The following is an 18,943-nucleotide window of genomic DNA, read 5'->3' as shown; positions in this document are numbered from 1 at the left end:
TGTTACTGTACAAATAATATAATATTAACATAAAACTATGTTTCTAGAATATGTTTATTGGCAGTGTTGGGAAGGTTACTTTTAAAATGTATTCCATTACAGAATACCGAATACATGCCCCAAAATGTATTCTGTAACGTATTCCGTTACGTTAGTCAATGAGGGTAACGTATTCTGAATACTTTGGATTACTTAATATATTATCATGCTTTCTACAACTACGTGAATGTACTATTGCTGTGATTTATTACTGTTACTGAAGGTCCGCGGCTCCGAACCGTAGTAAAGGGACCTCTGGCTAATACGTCGGGTTCGTGTCGGGCTCGTAGCTGAAAACTAGCTTTACTTTGTTGTCTGGGTCAACTTTGCTAGCGAGAGACAGAGAGAGGCGTTGAAAGGCTGCTCCAACGGAACTTATTTTTTCCGGAGGAAAACACGAACACAGTGTACAGTTGAGTCTTAATAGCTTACTTACAAATGGGCTCGTCAGGCACTCTTCTTGGCTGCAGTGGTTATTATTATATTTACATGCTTCCAGCTCCCGTTTTTGCTCCGTGACAGCTCGGACTTTTCCTTTCTCTCCCTCCCTCGCTCACAGACACATAACGTGTATGGTAGTCCATTCTCCCTGCAGCACGGACTACACTGCCCATGAGGCTACATTCTTTAGGGCCATGCCTGTAGCATTCTGCCTTTTAGCTTAGCACAACAACAACAACAAAAAAGCGCTCTCTCACCCAGGAAACACGCAGAGAGAGAGAGCGTCACCCTGTAACCATGGCAACCGTAACGCTGCCGCCTGGAACAACAGAGCGTAGCTGTCAAACAAACCCAAACAGTCCTGACCCGCGACAATATGAAACAGGAAAGTACCGCCGTGTAATCCATTTATTTCAACAAAGTAACTGTATTCTGAATACCACCTTTTATAATCGGTAACTGTAACGGAATACAGTTACTCATATTTTGTATTCTAAATACGTAACGGCGGTACATGTATTCCGTTACTCCCCAACACTGTTTATTGGGACTAAAACAAACAAACTATGCTTGTTCAGTCTTTTTTCTAAATTCTGCCTATAACTGATGCCTGTGGGGTCTCACATGTAACTCTTGGGAGTTTTACAGTTTCTTTGGCTTTGGGGTGAGTCTGCTGTGTCTTTCCCCTCCATGGTTTACCCCAGATTGCTATTGTTTTGTATTCCTGACTCCAGCGCTTCCTTCAATTTGTATGTTTGAGATTTTGAAAAAGCTCCTTTATCAAAGCGCTTTTTGAGTTCACATATTTCCCTCTCCTCCATACTGGGTTCAAAACCTGCTGCACAGCACATGATTTTACTTTAAAAAAGAAACAAACAAAACAAAAATACTGCATAAGGTATAAAATCTATACTTTACTATAAATTCTTTCCCTTATCAAGTTCGGGATAAGGGAGTGCACGGGAGCGCACCGTAAACAGGCTGCCAGTCCCATTAACACCAACAGAGAGAATGCACAAACTCCAACACAGAAATTTGAACCCAAGACCTTTTTGTTGCTACCCTATACTAGCTTCTTGTGGATGTAAAATGTAAAGTATTGATAATTTTTGTTAGACCCTGACCCTAACCCTTCAGAACTTGAGCACGATTACCTCAGCCAAGGACGTAATAGTTCTGTCCTTAAAACACGACAGCTCCAAAAGTTTTGAATGAATTCTCATAAAAATTTGTTGGGGTGTGGAGTAGGGTCATGGAAAAAATTCTATTAAAATTTGGTTTACATCCACCAAAGTTTTTAAGGACAATTTAATGAGTTAATGGTCAGAAATTGACAAAAAGCCTTATATTTTAGAAACTAAGGCTTCTGTATAAAGCAGTTTATCAAAATGTTTCTTACTGCCTTATTATTGACAACATATATTCTAAATATCATGTTATTATGATCTTTTTCAAAGTTAAATAAAGTCAAACATTCATAAAATGTCTTTTATATTTAAAACTTTACTTGAAATGCTGCTGCCTTTGACTGTATTGGAAACATTCAGGTATTGATACTGGTATATGGGGACTCTAAACGTCCAAATGTTTGTGTAATCAAAGTAAACATCTCTCATGCTACTCTTGTTTGAGTTTCTTAGCTGAGGTCATAATTACACATAACCAGTATAGTTAAAGGCACTCGAGTGTTACGGTAGCTAATCAGTAGGCTGCCTAACTATTATTAAGTATTATTTATTTATTTATTTTTGGAAAACAAACTTGTGTTCACTTTATGTATGTTTATGTATGTTGCTAAACATCTAAATAAATTTTTACTAAACAATGTAATGCATGCTACACATGTAGTATATCCACATAAAAAAAAGGCGGTTTCATAAATAAATTTAATAACAGTCACTGCGGGCACATTTTGGGACCAGGCCTTTTGTTTGCCACCCCTGCTCTTAGTTTTCATTAAACTTGAAACAAAGAAACTACGGAAAATTTTTGTGCGTCTTTTTAATACATAAAAATGCGAATGTATAACTGTAAGTAAAACCCTGTGTGCAAAGATAGAACTGATAAGTCATTTTCACATCTGACTGACTGTATCGATTTGTTGAATATCTTAGGTTCATCAAAGATGTACTGTCTGTCTTTTGAGACAGACACAAATTAGTTAAGTGCCATAATAGAGCTTTGACAGCTGAAGAGGTTAGAAGTCAGAAAAATAAGATGCAGCCATAAATAAGAATTGGATTCATGAATGAAACGTCAACCTTCTGGCACTGCTCCTCTGCTTGTGTGTGCATGCACAGAAATATCCATGAACATGCATGAGAATTTATGCGATGAGGCTTGCTGCCCTGTGCGTCCGGCCTTGAGTCACTTAGAAGCAAAAAGAGGAGAGCGGGGTGACGACAGGGCACATCTGTCTGAAGATCTGTCCACTCTTCTGAACATTTACGCAGACAGCTAAAAATATACTGCGACAGGCTGCATAGAGAGCCTGCTGGGAGCCAACGAAGCACTCGAGATTTGATGCATGCTTTTTTTTTTTTTTCCTCTGCCTGATCTGATTCAGAAAGAGTGAAAGATGTCATCGTATGACAAAGACAACAAGAGTAAAACCCAAGAAGTGTGAGTCTTGAGTTTGTTGTAAGTAGGAGAACAAAAGCACAGTGATTAGATGAGCAGTTGTCGTGAGTCAGTCACTCTGCCTCCCACTGGGAGCCTGTATAGCCCATGTTTTTTGGCACAGACGCAACTTGTGACGTCCTTTTGACAATTGCTTTATATGTGCCCAAAAATATGACTTCCAGAGCCACTGTGAGAGACACTGCTATTCCGGTAACACCATATTTGCTCCTGACTTTGGAGTAGGCAAACACATCCGTCTGGTGCTCTGCAGGGTTTTTCTCTCACTTTTCTTCTTGTTTGTTTTGGATGCCGTCTCTCAGCCATCCCGCACGAGTCCACATTTGGGAATCGTACAAAATTATTAGAGAATATGGGAACGAGCCCTTGGGACCTGCATTCATCTGTCTCCCTGTTTACAGAGGATAACAGGAAGAGCTTTCTCTGGAAGAGCCAGAAAAGCGGATTTAATAAAAAACTTTACAGGTTTTAGCAGAACAGGATGACGCAAATACGAGTCCAAAAAGTCAATCAACATCGGTCCCAACACTTTATCTACGGCTCAGACACCTCAGTAGGCTGAGCCAGAGATCTGTAGCCATAGATTAGTTATTTAAATATGTTCATTGCATGAAACAATTTAAAAGCTTTTATTTAATTAAAAAAAAAAAAACAGCAAATCTGTTACATGTCTTAAGCCTCTTTGTCTGAGCAACTAGGCCTGCTGAGCCGCTCATTGTACGGATCATTGTACATAAACAATGCTCTAATGACCAGCCAACTTTAGAAGATGTACTATTTGAACGAAGTCCAAAAAACATCAAAAATACAGAGCTGCGACATGAGGGACATAGAGAGAAAACACAGGGAGCAGAGGTGGCAAAAGTACAGCCTCTGAAATGTACTCAAAGTAAGAAAGTAAAAAATAACTCCTTGAAGGACTATTCTACCAACCATTTTTGTACTAAGGTAACTGAACCTTGTGCAGTATTAATATAATAATTCTAATTCTAATGAATGTACTCAGCTTGAATCTGTTCTGTGGGACAGATAGATCAGTTTTTAAAAAAAAAAAAAAATTATGTTGCTACATTGATGGTGACTGTGCCTCCATACCTAAACACTAAACTAAGTACAGTCAGGGGTTACAGTGGGATTCAGCAGGTTAGAAAATCCTAAGATATGTGTAGTGGGTCAGCACGGGGAAAAGAAAAACTACTCACAATAATTTTTAATATGAGCTTCAGTAGATTTACTTAGTGTAAAGGCTGTGTTCAGCTGACCAGCTGCTCTTTGTGGCTGTACACAAGTGAATTCAACCAGATGTCAGAAGATGTTTCACAGTTATCTCAGCTGACTTCCATTTTCTACACTGACATTATACTATTTATATAGTGAATGATCATCATCATCATCTTAATTGTTAATTAGTCTATTACAGTTGATGTAAACCAACACTGACCATGGGCACCACAGATACTGTGCAGCAGTTCAGTGCAGTTCTTTACAATAAATTCACCACAGTACGACAAGCTGACCTCTTTATCCCATACAAACTACTCAGGATTTTATACGTGACACTTGAATAACACAAAGTTAGTATATCTTTGTTTGTTTCGCAGGAATATCCATTCTGTGATTGAAATGATGACATCACACGCAAGCTTTAAATTTGCAGTTTATAAAGTGTCACTGAGCAGTTCTTACCTTTAAACCTAGCCTAACACTTGCACTCCTTCCCAAGTATAAATGCTACAGAGGAACCTTTTTTGGGCATTTGAAAAAAAATGTAAGCAGTAGGAAGTTCAGATATTTGTTTTACAAAAAGAGGGAGTGAAAGTAAAAAGTTTTCAGAAAAATAAATACTTGAGTAAAGTACACATACCTGAAAATTCTACTTAAGTACAGTAACAAAGTATTTCCACCTCTGACAGGGAGAAAGAACAAATAACTGGGGAAGGACAAAATGTGAAACTATTTTTACACTAAAGGCTGATGGGAATAACAAACAGGAGTCAAAATAAAATAATGGTGACAGTAAAGTTGAAAAGAAAACTAACCTTAAAAGTAAAACAGGAGGCAACCAAAAGGCAAAATATTAAGACAGAAAGAGAGAGAGAGAAAACAGGTGCCGACAAAAAGGTGAGGTAGATGGAGCAAAACGCAAAGGCAACTAAAACTGCTACCACTAATAACAATCAAGACATGACTCAAAGGACAGAGTTGTTGTGTTTTCGAAACTTTTAAGTGTGTCTGTTTTCTGTTATGGTGGCAAAGTGAGGACCTGCTGATTTACAATATGAGAAGCTATTACAGAGTGAGTAGAGATAAACAAAATAACACAATGACAGGCAACACAAAAGGGCTCAGACATTTTAGTGCACGTTTGAGGTTTGGATAATAATAATAATAATAATAACAATAATAATATTTAACACAATTTAGTGGGCTACACACTTAACTTAGAGGGTAAAACAAAGTATCGATCCTGTTGCACTACTATCGAGCCGATGACGATGCCAATACCAGCGCTGGTATCGATACGATCAAAATTTGGGTAGATCCACCCACCTCTAGCTAAAAGGTTTTGTAACAGCGATGGCGCCGAAAGCAGGTAGGTGTGTGAATCCTAAATGCTACACTGCACCACTGAGATAAGTTTGTTTCCAGATCTTACACACACACTGCTGTTATACAGTCTATAGATACAGCAGCTGTCCGGTTTAGATTGGAATTTATCTGTGGAGTTAAAATCAGCAGGAGAAAGTTGGTCAAATGTTTACATTTTGCGCTTTTTTTTTTAACGTATTCACATGAAATGTCTGAGCATTTAATAATGTAGCAGGTTACGTTCACTCCCCTGCCTTATCCAGCATTACATTCTGCAACACAATGCAAGCCCCTTTGTGTTATGAAACCATCACGTAACAGCACGTGCGCTGTTCAGGTCGTCGAGGGAGGAAGCGCAAAGCGGAGGCAGAGGAGCAGCAAACACCAGCAGGGAAGAAGAAGGAGCGAGGAGAGGAGGAAGGCAAAAGAGTGGTCATTGAACACTGGTGAATACACTAATCACATGATTATCAGCGGTGTAGTAAATACCCAGATCAACCACTGCTGTTGTCCACTGAGTCCACTCACTACTTATTATATAGTTTATTTATTTTTAGTTTTTCCTTCTGAAATTTCAGTTTTAAAAAAAATCAGCTGCAGCTGACTAGGTCATATAATCTTAAGACATTAAAATAAATCCATTTTACAGTATAAAAAACATCCATCCATTCTCTTCTGCTTATCCTTGTCAGGGTCGTGAGGTGTGTGGGTGCTTGATTGAAAAAAGATTACTTTTAACAATGACAAATGCAACTGAGTATTTCATCTACAGAGTGGTACTTAAACAGTAAATTGTCTGTTTAGATTCTACAACAGTATTCTATGTTATGCAATTATTTTACAACTAATTCATAAATAAAGTAAAATCAAGTATAATTCTTTACTATAAAGAAAGAAAGTATTTTCTCCTTTGCATTCAAAGTTGTCCTTGGGCTTAGTACTTTCTTAAATGTATTTTTCTAATAAAAGCACTTTATGCGCCTGCACAGATGGCTACCTTATAGTTTACCTGTTGCTTCCTGCAGTAAAAGCTGACGAGTGTATAGACATAATGCTGAGGAGGTGAAATCTGCCCTCCTGGCTGCCTGTCCTCCACTGCCTGTGATCCTCAACCCTGAGAAACCCCGCAAGAAGAGCTTCGAGATCACTCTTATGTATGGAGACAAAGGTTGGGAAGATGAAAAGGAAAATCCAAGATTAACCCACCCCTTTTAGTGTTGCACAGGGAAAATGTTAATGTTTATAGTAGCTATATCGACTGTACAGGGATTGTTAAGCATGTGATTTGGTTTTTCACTCACTCTGTATTATCACAGGCCTTGCTTTGGATTGCCATATTCACATCAAAAATATTTCCTACTTGAAATCTTCTAAATGACATTGTTCCTCTTTTCTCTGATTCCTAAAGAAACATGCCTGTGGACTGGAATAAAGAAGGGTCCGCCTGCTAGGCTGAAGTTTCCTCAGCCTGATGTAGTAGTTGCTGCTCTACAGGAAGCTCTGAAAGCTGAGCGGATGCCAAAGTTTGTCAAAGCTGTTGCACAGAAAACGTCAGCTACAGATTAAGTAAGAGATGTACGTTCCCCCTAATATAATCTGGCTGTCAGCTGAAACAAGTTGTAGATATTTCTTCTTTTATAATTATTTTATTTTGAGGCAAACATCCATGCATATTATTTGTGGAAAACCTCAGGCTACGCTGAGCTGTTGATGAAAATGTGCTTTACCTGTGTTTATTGGAAAGAACTGACTATTCCTGTCCAATGTTTATGTTTTAGCCCAGCGTTCAGGAGATGTGACCAGTGGAAGCAAAATGATGAGGAGTGACCAAGGAGATGTTCTCAGTCCCTCCTCTGATGAGTCAAGTGCCAACTGTTGACATCTTCTGGACACATGAGGTTATCTGGTGGAACATAATGATGCTAATGATGTTTTTATATCTGTTTTGGTAAATTAGAGATTTTCTTTGTTACTTTTTAGATTTTTTACTTACTCTAGCCAAACACTTAATTGTTTTGTGAAAGTTAATTTTGCTGTGTTCAACTGGATGACTTGATACAACAATAAATCATGTTTTTTCTGACCATCAACTTTCTTTATTATGGTCACAGGGGGTCTGAAGCCCATCCCAGTTGTCCTTGGTAAAGGCAGGGTACACCTTTCACAGATCGTCAATCTATCGCAGGGCTAAAATGGAGATACAATCAACCATTCATATTCACATTTACACCTACAGCCAATTTAGAATGGCCAGTTAGTCTAATTAACTTAACAAAATGCATGTTTTTGGACTTTGGGAGGCTGGAGACTGCTCAATTCAAACACTGGACATTCTTTCTGCAAAGCAACAACGGTAACCATCACTGTGTTGCACTTTTGACTTTTTTCTAAATGTAAATCAGCAGGACGGAGATAAACACAAAAAGTATGTTTAATTTACTCAGGCAGGAACATACATAACCCTTTAAATCAGGTAACACACGTTCACTGCTTTAACTTTATATGCTTAAGTGTGTTGTCACCATACAAACACCATGTATTCCTGTTCATGTATAATAGGTACATACAAAGATAATGAAAGAACACTTTAATGTTGTATGTGTTTAACAAAAGGTTTGCATTTTTCTTTAAATGCAGTTTTAGTTAAATTACAGTAGTTATATTAACACATTAGAAATAATAACGATAGATCTCGTTTTCATTCATGCTCAGAAAACTTCCTATTAATGGTTTCGCCCAGCCAAACTGAAACCCCCTTCCCAAATATATTGGTACAGTCGACATGCGCGCGCCAAAGTTTTGTAACAGCAATGGCGTCCAAAGCAGGTGGGTGTGCGTTATAGAAATGTAAACAATACCGTAATTTTTTTCTACAACAAAAGCTGTAACGGAGTTTGTCTCCGGTTGATATACTGAGGAGGAAGGGGGTTGTATCTTTTTGATGCAGCGGTTATCATCCCCATGACTGTTTCAGCCTGTCTTTCTAGGTCATTTAGCTGAATGGCTACATGCCGGAGCAAAGTAGTAACTGCGAAGATATTTACATTATTCACTTTCTGAACTCGTTAAATGTAGCAGGAGTTGGCGCGCTGACCTTTCTGACCATGTTTATTATGCAACGACTCATTAAATGGGTCATTATTATTACTACTCTGTTGGGTTATGAAACTTCTCAGCTTGCACGTGCCCGAGTCCTCCTCTACTCACTCTCCTCCCACTAAGGGCATGAGAGGAGGAGTTGGAGCATTCGACATTTATAAAACAGACCTCTACTTCATTTTATAAGGTTATACATTAAATATGACATGTAGCACAGCTGCATCCGAAATTATTTTGTACTCGAGTTCTGTGACAAACTGGCAATCTGCCCACAGTGTAAACTCCATGTCGCCCTATTTGAGCTGGGAGTCTTGCAGCCCAACTGCAATCCTGAACCGAATAAGCAGAAGAAGATGGATGGAATGGTGGATGGATAATTGCTTTATTTTGGGCTTTTGTAAGACTCTAGTAAGGCCAAAGACACCTCAGGCTAAATAAGTAGGTGGGCGGGCATAGGACCAGCATGCACCAGGGCGGGCCTATGGTTTTATTTAACCATGGCAAGGGAAGCACCAGGAGCCAGCTACTTGCAAAGGATCAAGTAAATCGATGAACTGCATGTATTTTTTCTTTTGGGAAATTGACTTCTTTTGCCTACATACTTCACTTGCACATTGTGCATCACTGGCCTTTTGATTGTGAATTTTGAATTTGACTTTTTGACAAGCAGCCACTAAAGATACACCCTTGAGTCCTCAATTGTAGCTTCTTGTGCAGGCCACTGTCTCCTCTGTCTTATTGATGTTTGTAGAAATTTTCCATTCAGTATTGTGCGGCCTGATTGAATTCTGGGTCATGGACAAAAGGACAGAGGATAAATGAGATATGGAGGCACAAATTCAAGAAATAGCCAAACACAAAACTACGCATGTGTGTTTGTAGGTCGTGGTGGAAAGAAGCGCAAAGCAGAAGTTCAGGTAGAGGAGGAGAAACCCTCAGTGGAGGAAAAGAAGGGCAGAGGAGAGGATGAAAGCAGCCAGGAAGGCCTCAGGGTGGTCATTGAACACTGGTAAAGAAAAAAAAAATGTAATCACATTATAATCAGTGGAGAAGGAAATGCTAATTGCTTTTATTTAAAGTGAGTAAATATAGCTGCCATTTTAAAATACTTAATTACAAATAAAAATCAAAGTGTTTAAGTATCAGAAGTGAATGCATTGATTAGGTGGAAAAAACAATAGTTCTCATGAAATCTGTTTATATTATTATTGAACCAGAACCAAAATGGATAACATCACAGTTCACTGTGTAACTCAACTCTTTAAATCTGCAAAAAGGTGTAATCTTGATGTCTCACTTCTGGCAGTAAAAGCTGACGAGTGTACGGGCGTAATGCTGAGGAGGTGAAATCCGCCCTCCTGGCTGCCCACCCTGAACTGACTGTGGTCCTCAACCCTGAGAAACCTCGCAGGAACAGCTTCGAGATCACTCTGCTGGATGGAGGCAAAGGTAAACAGGATTTACTCAGCAATGTGGATCTTTCATTGTAAAAAAAATGATACAAATGACATTTTCTTCCCGATTCCTAAAGAAACATCTCTGTGGACTGGAATAAAGAAGGGCCCACCTCGTAAGCTGAAGTTTCCACAGCCTGATGTGGTAGTTTTTGCTCTGCAGGAGGCTCTGGAGGCTTAGACACCAAGTGAAGGTTTGGCAAAGCGGTTTGACTGAATAATGAATGCATAAAAAACAGAAAATAAGAAAATGCAACTTTACTTCTTATTCACAGTAAACTGGTAACTTATGTAGCTTTGTAAATAGAGTCAAATGGCAGTCAAAATGCCTTCAATATGAATTGCAATGTTCAGTGAACAACAGTTGTGTATAAGTGTCTTTTTAACAAAACGTTTCCCATGTTATTTGCAGCCCAACATTCAGGAGATGCAGCCAGTGGAAGCAAAAATGACGAGAAGTGACCAAGGAGATGTTCTCAGTCCCTCCTCTGATGAGCCATGCTCTAACTGCTGCCATCTTCTGGGTGCATGGTGACACCTAGTGGAGCTTAGTCGAGCCAAAGCATTTCTCTGACACGTTACTGCTGTTTACTGTTGTGTTTCACAAACGTTCAGTTGTGGTTTTATGTCTGTTTTGTTTTGGGGTCTTTTTTTTTGATAAATAAAATCTTTTTGGGAGTAATTGTGTGTATTTTGTTACAACTATCCAAACACTCAGCTGTTATTATGGAAAGTTTTTCTTATTTTGATTCAGGAACCAAGTGTGGAGAAGAGAACTAGAGATAAATTTTGTGTGTTGAAACACATTAATGCTCACATGCATTCAGAAAGTGTAGCAATGTTTTTGATTGACTCAATACTATAAAACCACTATTAGCATTTATTTATTATTAACAACATATTGCAACTCTTGGCAAATAAAGTACATGTTACTAATTGATAGGGTTAGTTTTAAACAGCTGACAAAGCACCTTGTATCATATTTTAGAAGGTTGTGCAATTGCATTCACCTAAGCAATGCCCTTAATTAGTAATTTGAGGGCTCTGGTCTTAGTCTTGTGCAAAAAAAAAAAGTCATCTTCCAAAACGTGATTGCAAATATTTGCTAAAAATGGTTGCTGGTATTTAAAAAGTTTTAAATCACTTGTTGGCCTTAAGAAATGAGTATATCAGAAGAACGGCTGAGGTTAAGCAGTTTGGAGACAAAGTTAGAGAGGAAAGGCTGAGATGGTTTGAACATGTTCAATGGGTACATTGGATAAAGTATGTTCAATGTGGAGTTTCCAAACAGGAAAGAGCAAGACCACAAAGAAGGTAGTGAGGGAAGACATGCAGAGGGTTTGCGTGACAACGGAGGATGCTAGGGATAGAGTGAGAAAGAGACACGATCCGTTGTGGCGACCCCAAAAGGAAGCAGCCGAAAGAGGAAGATTTGTTAATCTGTCTGTAATCTATAATCTGTCAAATGTCTCTTGTGTGAATGATATCAAGCCATTTTGATCCCCAAAAAATCCCCCAAAACACTCCAGTCACAAGGTAGAAGCTACAATGAATTTTGTGTCACATGCCAAGCTAATATAAACAAGTCGCGTTGTGAGGACGTCACACGATGACACCGAAAACGTGATCGTCTGCCAAGTGTTTGCGAAACTTTGTTTTGTTTTGTTTTTGCTATCAATATAAATAAGGATAGCAGACACACAAAAAGGATTCAAAGTCTTCCGTTTTTGGCAGACAAACATTTTGTTTTAGTAATCGCCAGGATGTGACGTCATTGTCCCGCGACCAGGCAAGTCAACGGTTCCTCATGAGTACGGGACCGATTTCTTTCTACAATAAGTCTTGAAATTGGTGCGTAACCTTTATATATTACAAATTAATACGTTTTAGACTTTTGCTTGACGTTGCGAGAATCATCTGGGCGGGTTTGTAAGCAGTGATTCGACCTTTGCTAATCTTAGAAAGGTCGAATTAGCCGTGGCTCCGCTAGCTGGTTTGTTGATTTAACTGGTTTCCCCCTTAACTTTACTTGAACCTATCATTGTCCGTAATCAGGTGTGTTTTTGCAATTTGACGTATCCGTTTCACTTTACAGGTAGCCAAGATTAATTACGGCGCCGTGGTTTTAGGACAAAATCACTGAAGTGTGTTTCCATTTCAAAATATCGTGGGCCTTCTGCTGGAAGGGCTGGAGTTGTGTTATATTTTATGATTGCTGTGAACTTTTAGCATCGTATATAGAAAACATTTTTCAAAGAATAAATATGTTGAAAATATATGGACCAACTTTGGAGCATAACATTTTTAGGGAAATCGAAAATGGTCGAGCAGATAATGTTCAAAAAATGACTCATGATCTCAGATTGAATAATCCTGCAGAGGGAAAACACCGAGCACATCACAGTTTTTAAACAATTCCATCTTTTACTCTGTGTGATCAAGTATATCTTTTATGCATACAATAACACCAAATTAAAAATAATGTGAGGGGTAATGCTAGAGTTAAAATTAGTGTTATTAAAAAGTTGTAAAACTACAGTGGTTAGCTTGTGACTTTAAATTGCAAATACTTAATAAAGATCCGTGTTAACACACTTTCCTTTAAGCATTGCTTTATTAGAGAAGCTGTGTGGAATGTTTTGTTGTATTACTACTTTATGTATGCATGTAACTTTTTTCTTTTCAGCATGCTACTTCTGCCAAATTATTGCAACCTAAAGTTTCTCGTTGACAGTCATGGCAACAGAGGGGGTGGAAAAGACGAGTGAAGATGCTCCAGCAGCTGGAAAGGCCAGCACCAGGTATGACCTGGAAAAGGAGACTGAACTTCGCTTTGAGGTGGAGTCAGGGGAAGCAGCAGAACAAGTTGAGCTGGAGCTGCTCACAGGAATGGCTGAGGTGTTTGGCTCCGAGCTAAACCGAAACAAAAAGTATACATTTGGACCAGGCTCCAAGATTGCAGTTTTCACTTGGCAAGGCTGTAGTGTGAATCTTTATGGGAAGCCAGAGGTAAGCATGTGGATGGGAATCCTTGCAGATTTAGGAAAGTTTAAATGTGCCTGTTGTGTTACATTTAGTCGCATCATTGTGTGTTTCACCTTGGGTAAAAAAGACAAAGCCACAAATACCATCATCTTACTTTCATCACCGCAGGTTGCTTATGTGTCCAAGGATACGCCCATGCTGCTCTACCTAAACACACATGCAGCCCTTGAACAGATGAGAAAACAAGCAGAGCGTGACAATGAGAGGGGACCAAGGGTATGTTTGAATGGGGAACTACTTCATATAGTAACTTATCAGATCCCATGAATGCTTCTTGGATTAATGCTAAATTATAAATCGACCCTCAGGTGATGGTGGTGGGACCGACAGATGTTGGGAAGTCAACGGTGTGTCGGATGCTTCTCAGCTATGCTGTGAGGGTTGGAAGGAGGCCAACATTTGTGGAACTGGATGTTGGACAGAGCGGGGTAAGATCAAGTGGAATTATCATTATAAATATCAAACAGTTGGCTGGTATTTAAAATATTGCATATCACAGCCTGCAGACTCAGTTGTCTTGATTTTGTGCAAAGTGATGCTAAAGCATGTTCAGCATCTACTTTGTTTATTTAGCTTTATAGCTGTGATGATCCCCGTGTTGGTCTGCCCATGTGGCTTTTTTTGTTTTATCAGATGCACAAGTTCGGAAAAAAATCTTGACATCTGTTTTAATATCTGAAAAAGAACATTAGTCTTTCAGTTGTTTACAGTCACTGGTGTTAATTCAAGTCATTGCAGTAAAGAACAAAGAATTCTGCACAGGATTGAGAGCACTGAATTGCTCCCTTCATTTATTAAAGGGAAAAACTATCCAAACGTACCTGGCCCTGTGTGAAAAAGGTATTTGCCCCCCAAATCTAGTGACTGGTTATGCCATCATTTTCAGGAAAAAACTACAATCAGGTATTTGCGATATCTGGGAATAACTTTCAGATCACTTTGGAGGAATTGTGGACCACTTTTCTTTGCAGTAGTTTTAATTCAGCCACACTGGAGGGTTTCCAAGCATCTCAATTTGATTTAAGTCCAGGCTTTAAGTAGGCCACACCAAAATCTTCATTTTGTTTTCTTACGAGTCATTCAGAGGTGGACTTGGTGGCATGTTTTGGATCATTGTTATACTGCATAAGCTAAGTGCGCTTGAACTGATGGACACCCTCCTTCAGGATTTTCTCATAGAGAGCATAGAGATTCCATAAATTACAGCACCCTAGACTATCGTACTACCACCACCATGTTTGACTGCTGATCAAAATAGTTCCACTTTTCTCTCATTAGTCCACAAGTCTTGGGGATTATTAAGTTGTTTTTTGCCAAATGTGAGATGAGCCTTTGTGCTCTTTTTGGTTAGCAGTGGTTTTCTCATTTTAGCAGAGGCTTTCTCATTTGAACTCTCCCATGGATGCCATTTTTGCCCAGACTTTCTTATTGTTAAATCAAAAACACTGACCTTAACAGAGACAAATGAGGCCTGCAGTTCTTTAGATGTTGTTCTGGGTTCTTTTGTGACCTCCTGGATGAGTCATCGATGCACTCTTGAAGTCATTTTGGTTGGCCAGCCACTCCTGGTAAGGTTCACCAATAATCCAAGTGTTCTCCATTTGTGGCTAATGGCTCTCACTGTGGTTTACTTTGCAGTCCCAAAGCCTTAAAAATGAATTTGACCCCCTTCCAGACTTATAGAAGTCAGAGAGTTTGTTTCTCAACTGTTTCTTTAAATTGTAGCACAATGTATTTCTTTTAGCCCACTTCACGTTGTCATACAGGATCTATATTTCTTGATCCAACAGGTCTTGTAGTAATCAGACCTGGGTGTGGCTAGTAAAATTGAGCTTAGCTTTCCAGAAAATGTGGTCAATCATAGTTAATGATTCAGTTGATGATTCATTACTTTTTCACACAGGTAAGTTTAGATAGCTTTTTTTCCCTTAATAAATGAAATTGTCAATTAAATTTTTTTATTTACTCAGGTTACCTTTGTCTAATATTAAAATTTGTTTAATCTGAAACATGTAATTGTTTACAATTACAAAAAAAGTGTCAAAATACCAAGTATTTTTTTATGAATGGATCACCTAATAACTATACTTATTGGAACAATAAGGGGATAGGTGGTCGTGCCTTTCTTTGTAATATAGCATATGAAGCAGTTTGGTCAAAGTTTGTAAATTACAGTATGCCCGTTAATAAAGTATCTGTGTTAGTCATTTGATTGCACTCTGTGCTGACTGTAAAGATCTGAACAATGCTGAACAGGACATTTTTTTATGTGGGACACAGACAAAGTGGCTTTCTTCATATGATGCAGCATGATTAGTGCTTCCACAGATGGTAACGTGTATCTTAGAATGTTTTTTTTGGGGGGGGGGGGTTGTTTGTTTGTTTTAATCTGCTTTGGGTTTTCTGTTTTTTGTGGATAATCTAAAGACCTCAATTTTAATAAAATAAATGCAGTTATCAGTTTGAGTAGTAAAAGAAAATTCTGCTCCTTCAGGTGTCTGTACCCGGCACAGTGGCAGCGCTCTGCATCGAGCGTCCAGCGGACGTGGAGGAGGGTTTCTCAGTCCAGGCTCCTTTGGTCTACCACTTTGGCTCTACTAGTCCAGGGACCAACATCAAACTTTACAACAAGGTAAAAAAAGAAAGAGTCTAGACCCTTCCTGACATAGTCTGAAGACAAAACTTTAAATTTGTCGTACGTTGTCTTTACCTGTTGAGCATTTAAATCTTTTTGTTACAACATGCAGCTGACATCGTGCCTGGCTGAGGTGTTTTCCCAGCGGTGCGAAGTGAACAGGAAAGCCAGTGTAGGAGGCTGCATCATCAACACCTGTGGCTGGGTGAAGGGCTCTGGATACCAGGCTCTGGTCCACTGTGCGTCAACCTTTCAGGTGGATGTGGTTCTGGTGTTGGACCATGAAAGGCTCTACAATGAACTCAAAAGAGACCTCCCTCACTTTGTGCGGGTTGTGCTTCTACCCAAGTCCGGGGGAGTCGTGGAACGCTCCAAGGAGTGTCGGCGGGATACTCGGGATGAGAAGATCCGCGAGTATTTCTACGGCTTCCGTGGAGTCACCTTCTACCCCTTTTCTTATGAAGTGCGTTTCTCAGACGTTCGCATCTATAAAATTGGCGCTCCATCCATCCCGGACTCATGCCTGCCACTGGGAATGTCCCAGGATGACACACAGCTAAAACTGGTGCCTGTTACTCCAGGAAGAGACCTCACGTACCACGTCCTAAGCGTGAGCAGCGCTGAGGACGGAGATGAAGGTGCTAGAAAGGGCATAGTGGAGAGTCCTGTGTGTGGCTTTATTGTGGTGACTCATGTAGATACTCAGGCACAGGTGATGAAGGTGCTCTCCCCAGCACCTAGACCCCTGCCCAGGCATACTCTGCTCATCATGGACATTCGCTTCATGGATATGAAATGAAGCAGGCCCTCAGAGGAGAGGACTTGGAGCGAAGACGTCCTGCTGGGTACCCTTTTTATTTTAAGGCTATCTTGTTTGTACTTTACAGAGAAAACAATTTAAGTATTGAAATTCGGAATGCACCAATTTTTGTGGTTCATGTGAATCCAGTTTTCAGCCTGTTTCATACATTTTATGATTTAAATTCTACTTATTCAACAATAAGATGATGGAAGCAGTTTTTTTATACTGAAGATTTTTGGTCTCATGGCACAGAAGAGGGAATTAAATAAGAAAAAAACATTACTCTCTACACCAGCCGTTGGCCAATTTGTTGTGTTATCAATTTTAGCATGAGCTGGGAATTGGTGCATCCCTAATAGAAATTGAAAGCAGCTGTAAATTCTAGACCACACTGCACAGATGTCTGTAGAAAAGGATTTTTTATCAAAGCAAAGAAAAAATATTTTTCTTCATAATCTGTTTCATAGAGATTTTTTTCTCTTGAGTAATAAATTTTTTAAATGTAAAAAGTTGTGTGAGTTTGTTTTTAATTACACTATCTGACTATCTATCAGTATGTTTCCCTTACTAACAAACAATAATTTAATTATCTGCATACCCAATATGTAATGAACTGAGGATGGAACACACTTAATGAACTTAATTCTAATCCAATCAAACCTGGGAATACTTTGCAGTTTTATAACCTTTCCTAAAGAAATTTAATATGTTTTATTCAGTAGGTCTTCTGTTTTGACAAAAGAAAGGCAAACAATAATAACCTGTAGGCTTCATTAAAACACACACAGTACCAGCATGCTAGTGATTGTTTGGGAGCACTACACTAGCAGGTCATTTAATATTTGTTCTGTAAACATTTACCAGCTTACCAAACCATACCGAGTACATTTGAGACCCAGATGCTCTTTTAATTTTTTAGAGTAACAACGTTTCTATGTATGACAACATGACTTATAAGCATACACAAAAACAACACTGTGTGATGCATAATATGTGCAAATATCTCAAACTAAGTATATAATAAATAAGTGTAGATATTTAAATGTAAGCAAGTGGTTCAAAAAAATAATATTGGATACATTTGTTGTCTTTGAATCTTTTCTTGCTAATATTTTGTGTGTTTTTTCCGAACCTTTTTGTTATGGCTGAGGTGGGTTTATTAAATTATTTAATTTTTCTTTTCTATTCCCTGCCTGCCATATGTAGTGTTTCTTTGCACCTACTTTCTGCATGTCAGTGTTAACCATTTGTCATAACCAGCAGGGTGTGGATTAATCGTAGGTGGGTCTGTTGTGGGGGGTTGAGATGGCCATCTGGAACGTAGATTGTGAATTTTGTGGAAAAGAAACCGTGTAAAACCATTTCAAGTAAAGTGGGTGTACCCTCAAAATATTTTCACAAACAGCTTATGGCAAATAAAACTCCTTATTAAAAAAATAAAAATCTGTATCTGGTGTGACTGCTGTTTTCTTTTTAAACAGCAGTTGTTCTCTTTGGTGTATAGCATTTTTTCCCCCAAGGTATGTTCCAGGTGGGTTGTTTTAAGCATTTTCGGTGGATTTGCCACACTTCTGTGAATTTAGGTTTTAAAGCTGTTTTCAAGCAAAACTTCCCTTACTTACTTTCTTTCTTTCTTTCTTTCTTTCTTTCTTTCTTGTTTGTGCTCCTTGCAGCTTCACTGTTACAGCTTTATTCCTCTCATTCATATGCATGTATTCTATCTTGCTCTGTTAACTTTCCTCTTCTCTCTCCAGGCTCTCTTCCATCTGCTTCATACTTTCACTACAGATCACAATTTTATCTGCAAACATTATAGTCCACAGATACTCCTGGCTTACCTCATATGTCAAAATGTCCATCACCATTACAAACAAGAAGGGACTCAGAGCAGATCCCTGATGTAAACCCACCCCGATCATGAACCCAACCAACTGATTCACTAACTTTCCGCAAAGCTCTTAAACGAACTCCTTCTATCATCTCAATACACTCTTTCACTGATAAGTATATTTCCATCTCTATTCTTAACCAAAGAGGATCGGGAGGATCACAGAAGTCATCAGCAGCTGCTGCGCTCAAACCAAACTGCTGAACATCCTTTCCAGCTTAGTCTCCAGTCTCATAAGAATTTTCCTTTACCACCAGGGCTGGACTGGGGCAAAAAATCGGCCCGGGCATTTTGACTAGAGACCGGCCCAC

The 18,943-nt window shown here is 39.0% G+C and overlaps 2 protein-coding genes and 1 pseudogene across 3 annotated transcripts; all 3 read left to right on the top strand.

Annotated features, from left to right (window-relative positions):
- The first annotated feature begins 5,678 nt into the window (after positions 1 to 5,678).
- On the top strand, positions 5,679 to 7,678 carry LOC134636636 (selenoprotein H-like; annotated as a pseudogene).
- Positions 7,679 to 8,498: 820 nt separating this feature from the next.
- On the top strand, positions 8,499 to 10,935 carry LOC134636626 (selenoprotein H-like). Its single transcript, XM_063486693.1, has 5 exons — positions 8,499 to 8,535; positions 9,691 to 9,817; positions 10,115 to 10,257; positions 10,340 to 10,456; positions 10,675 to 10,935. The coding sequence occupies exons 1-4, from the start codon at positions 8,520 to 8,522 to the stop codon at positions 10,441 to 10,443; spliced, it is 390 nt and encodes a 129-aa protein (XP_063342763.1). The 5' UTR covers positions 8,499 to 8,519; the 3' UTR covers positions 10,444 to 10,456; positions 10,675 to 10,935.
- Positions 10,936 to 12,039: 1,104 nt separating this feature from the next.
- On the top strand, positions 12,040 to 18,160 carry clp1 (cleavage factor polyribonucleotide kinase subunit 1). Of its 2 annotated transcripts, none has more exons than XM_063496959.1 (6): positions 12,040 to 12,113; positions 12,997 to 13,271; positions 13,416 to 13,523; positions 13,616 to 13,735; positions 15,802 to 15,939; positions 16,055 to 18,160. In XM_063496959.1, the coding sequence occupies exons 2-6, from the start codon at positions 12,999 to 13,001 to the stop codon at positions 16,739 to 16,741; spliced, it is 1,326 nt and encodes a 441-aa protein (XP_063353029.1). In that variant the 5' UTR covers positions 12,040 to 12,113; positions 12,997 to 12,998; the 3' UTR covers positions 16,742 to 18,160. The 2 variants fall into 2 exon arrangements, with proteins under 2 accessions (XP_063353029.1, XP_063353039.1); XM_063496969.1 differs by having other exon boundaries at positions 12,949 to 13,271.
- The last annotated feature ends 783 nt before the right edge of the window (positions 18,161 to 18,943 follow it).

The sequence above is a fragment of the Pelmatolapia mariae genome, linkage group LG2, assembly GCF_036321145.2.
Source record: "Pelmatolapia mariae isolate MD_Pm_ZW linkage group LG2, Pm_UMD_F_2, whole genome shotgun sequence".
Classification (NCBI taxonomy): Eukaryota; Metazoa; Chordata; class Actinopteri; order Cichliformes; family Cichlidae; genus Pelmatolapia; species Pelmatolapia mariae.
The sequence above is the reverse complement of the archived record's forward strand: the minus strand, read 5'-3'. Positions and strand labels throughout refer to the sequence as shown.

What these genes read in the sequence shown, in the direction of transcription:
- clp1 (XM_063496959.1), top strand. Translation starts at nt 12,999, where the DNA reads ATGGCAACAGAGGGGGTGGAAAAGACGAGTGAAGATGCTCCAGCAGCT. An exon ending in ACAATGAGAGGGGACCAAGG is followed by an intron (nt 13,524 to 13,615) that starts GTATGTTTGAAT and finishes ATCGACCCTCAG; the next exon opens with GTGATGGTGGTGGGACCGAC. An exon ending in ACATCAAACTTTACAACAAG is followed by an intron (nt 15,940 to 16,054) that starts GTAAAAAAAGAA and finishes TACAACATGCAG; the next exon opens with CTGACATCGTGCCTGGCTGA.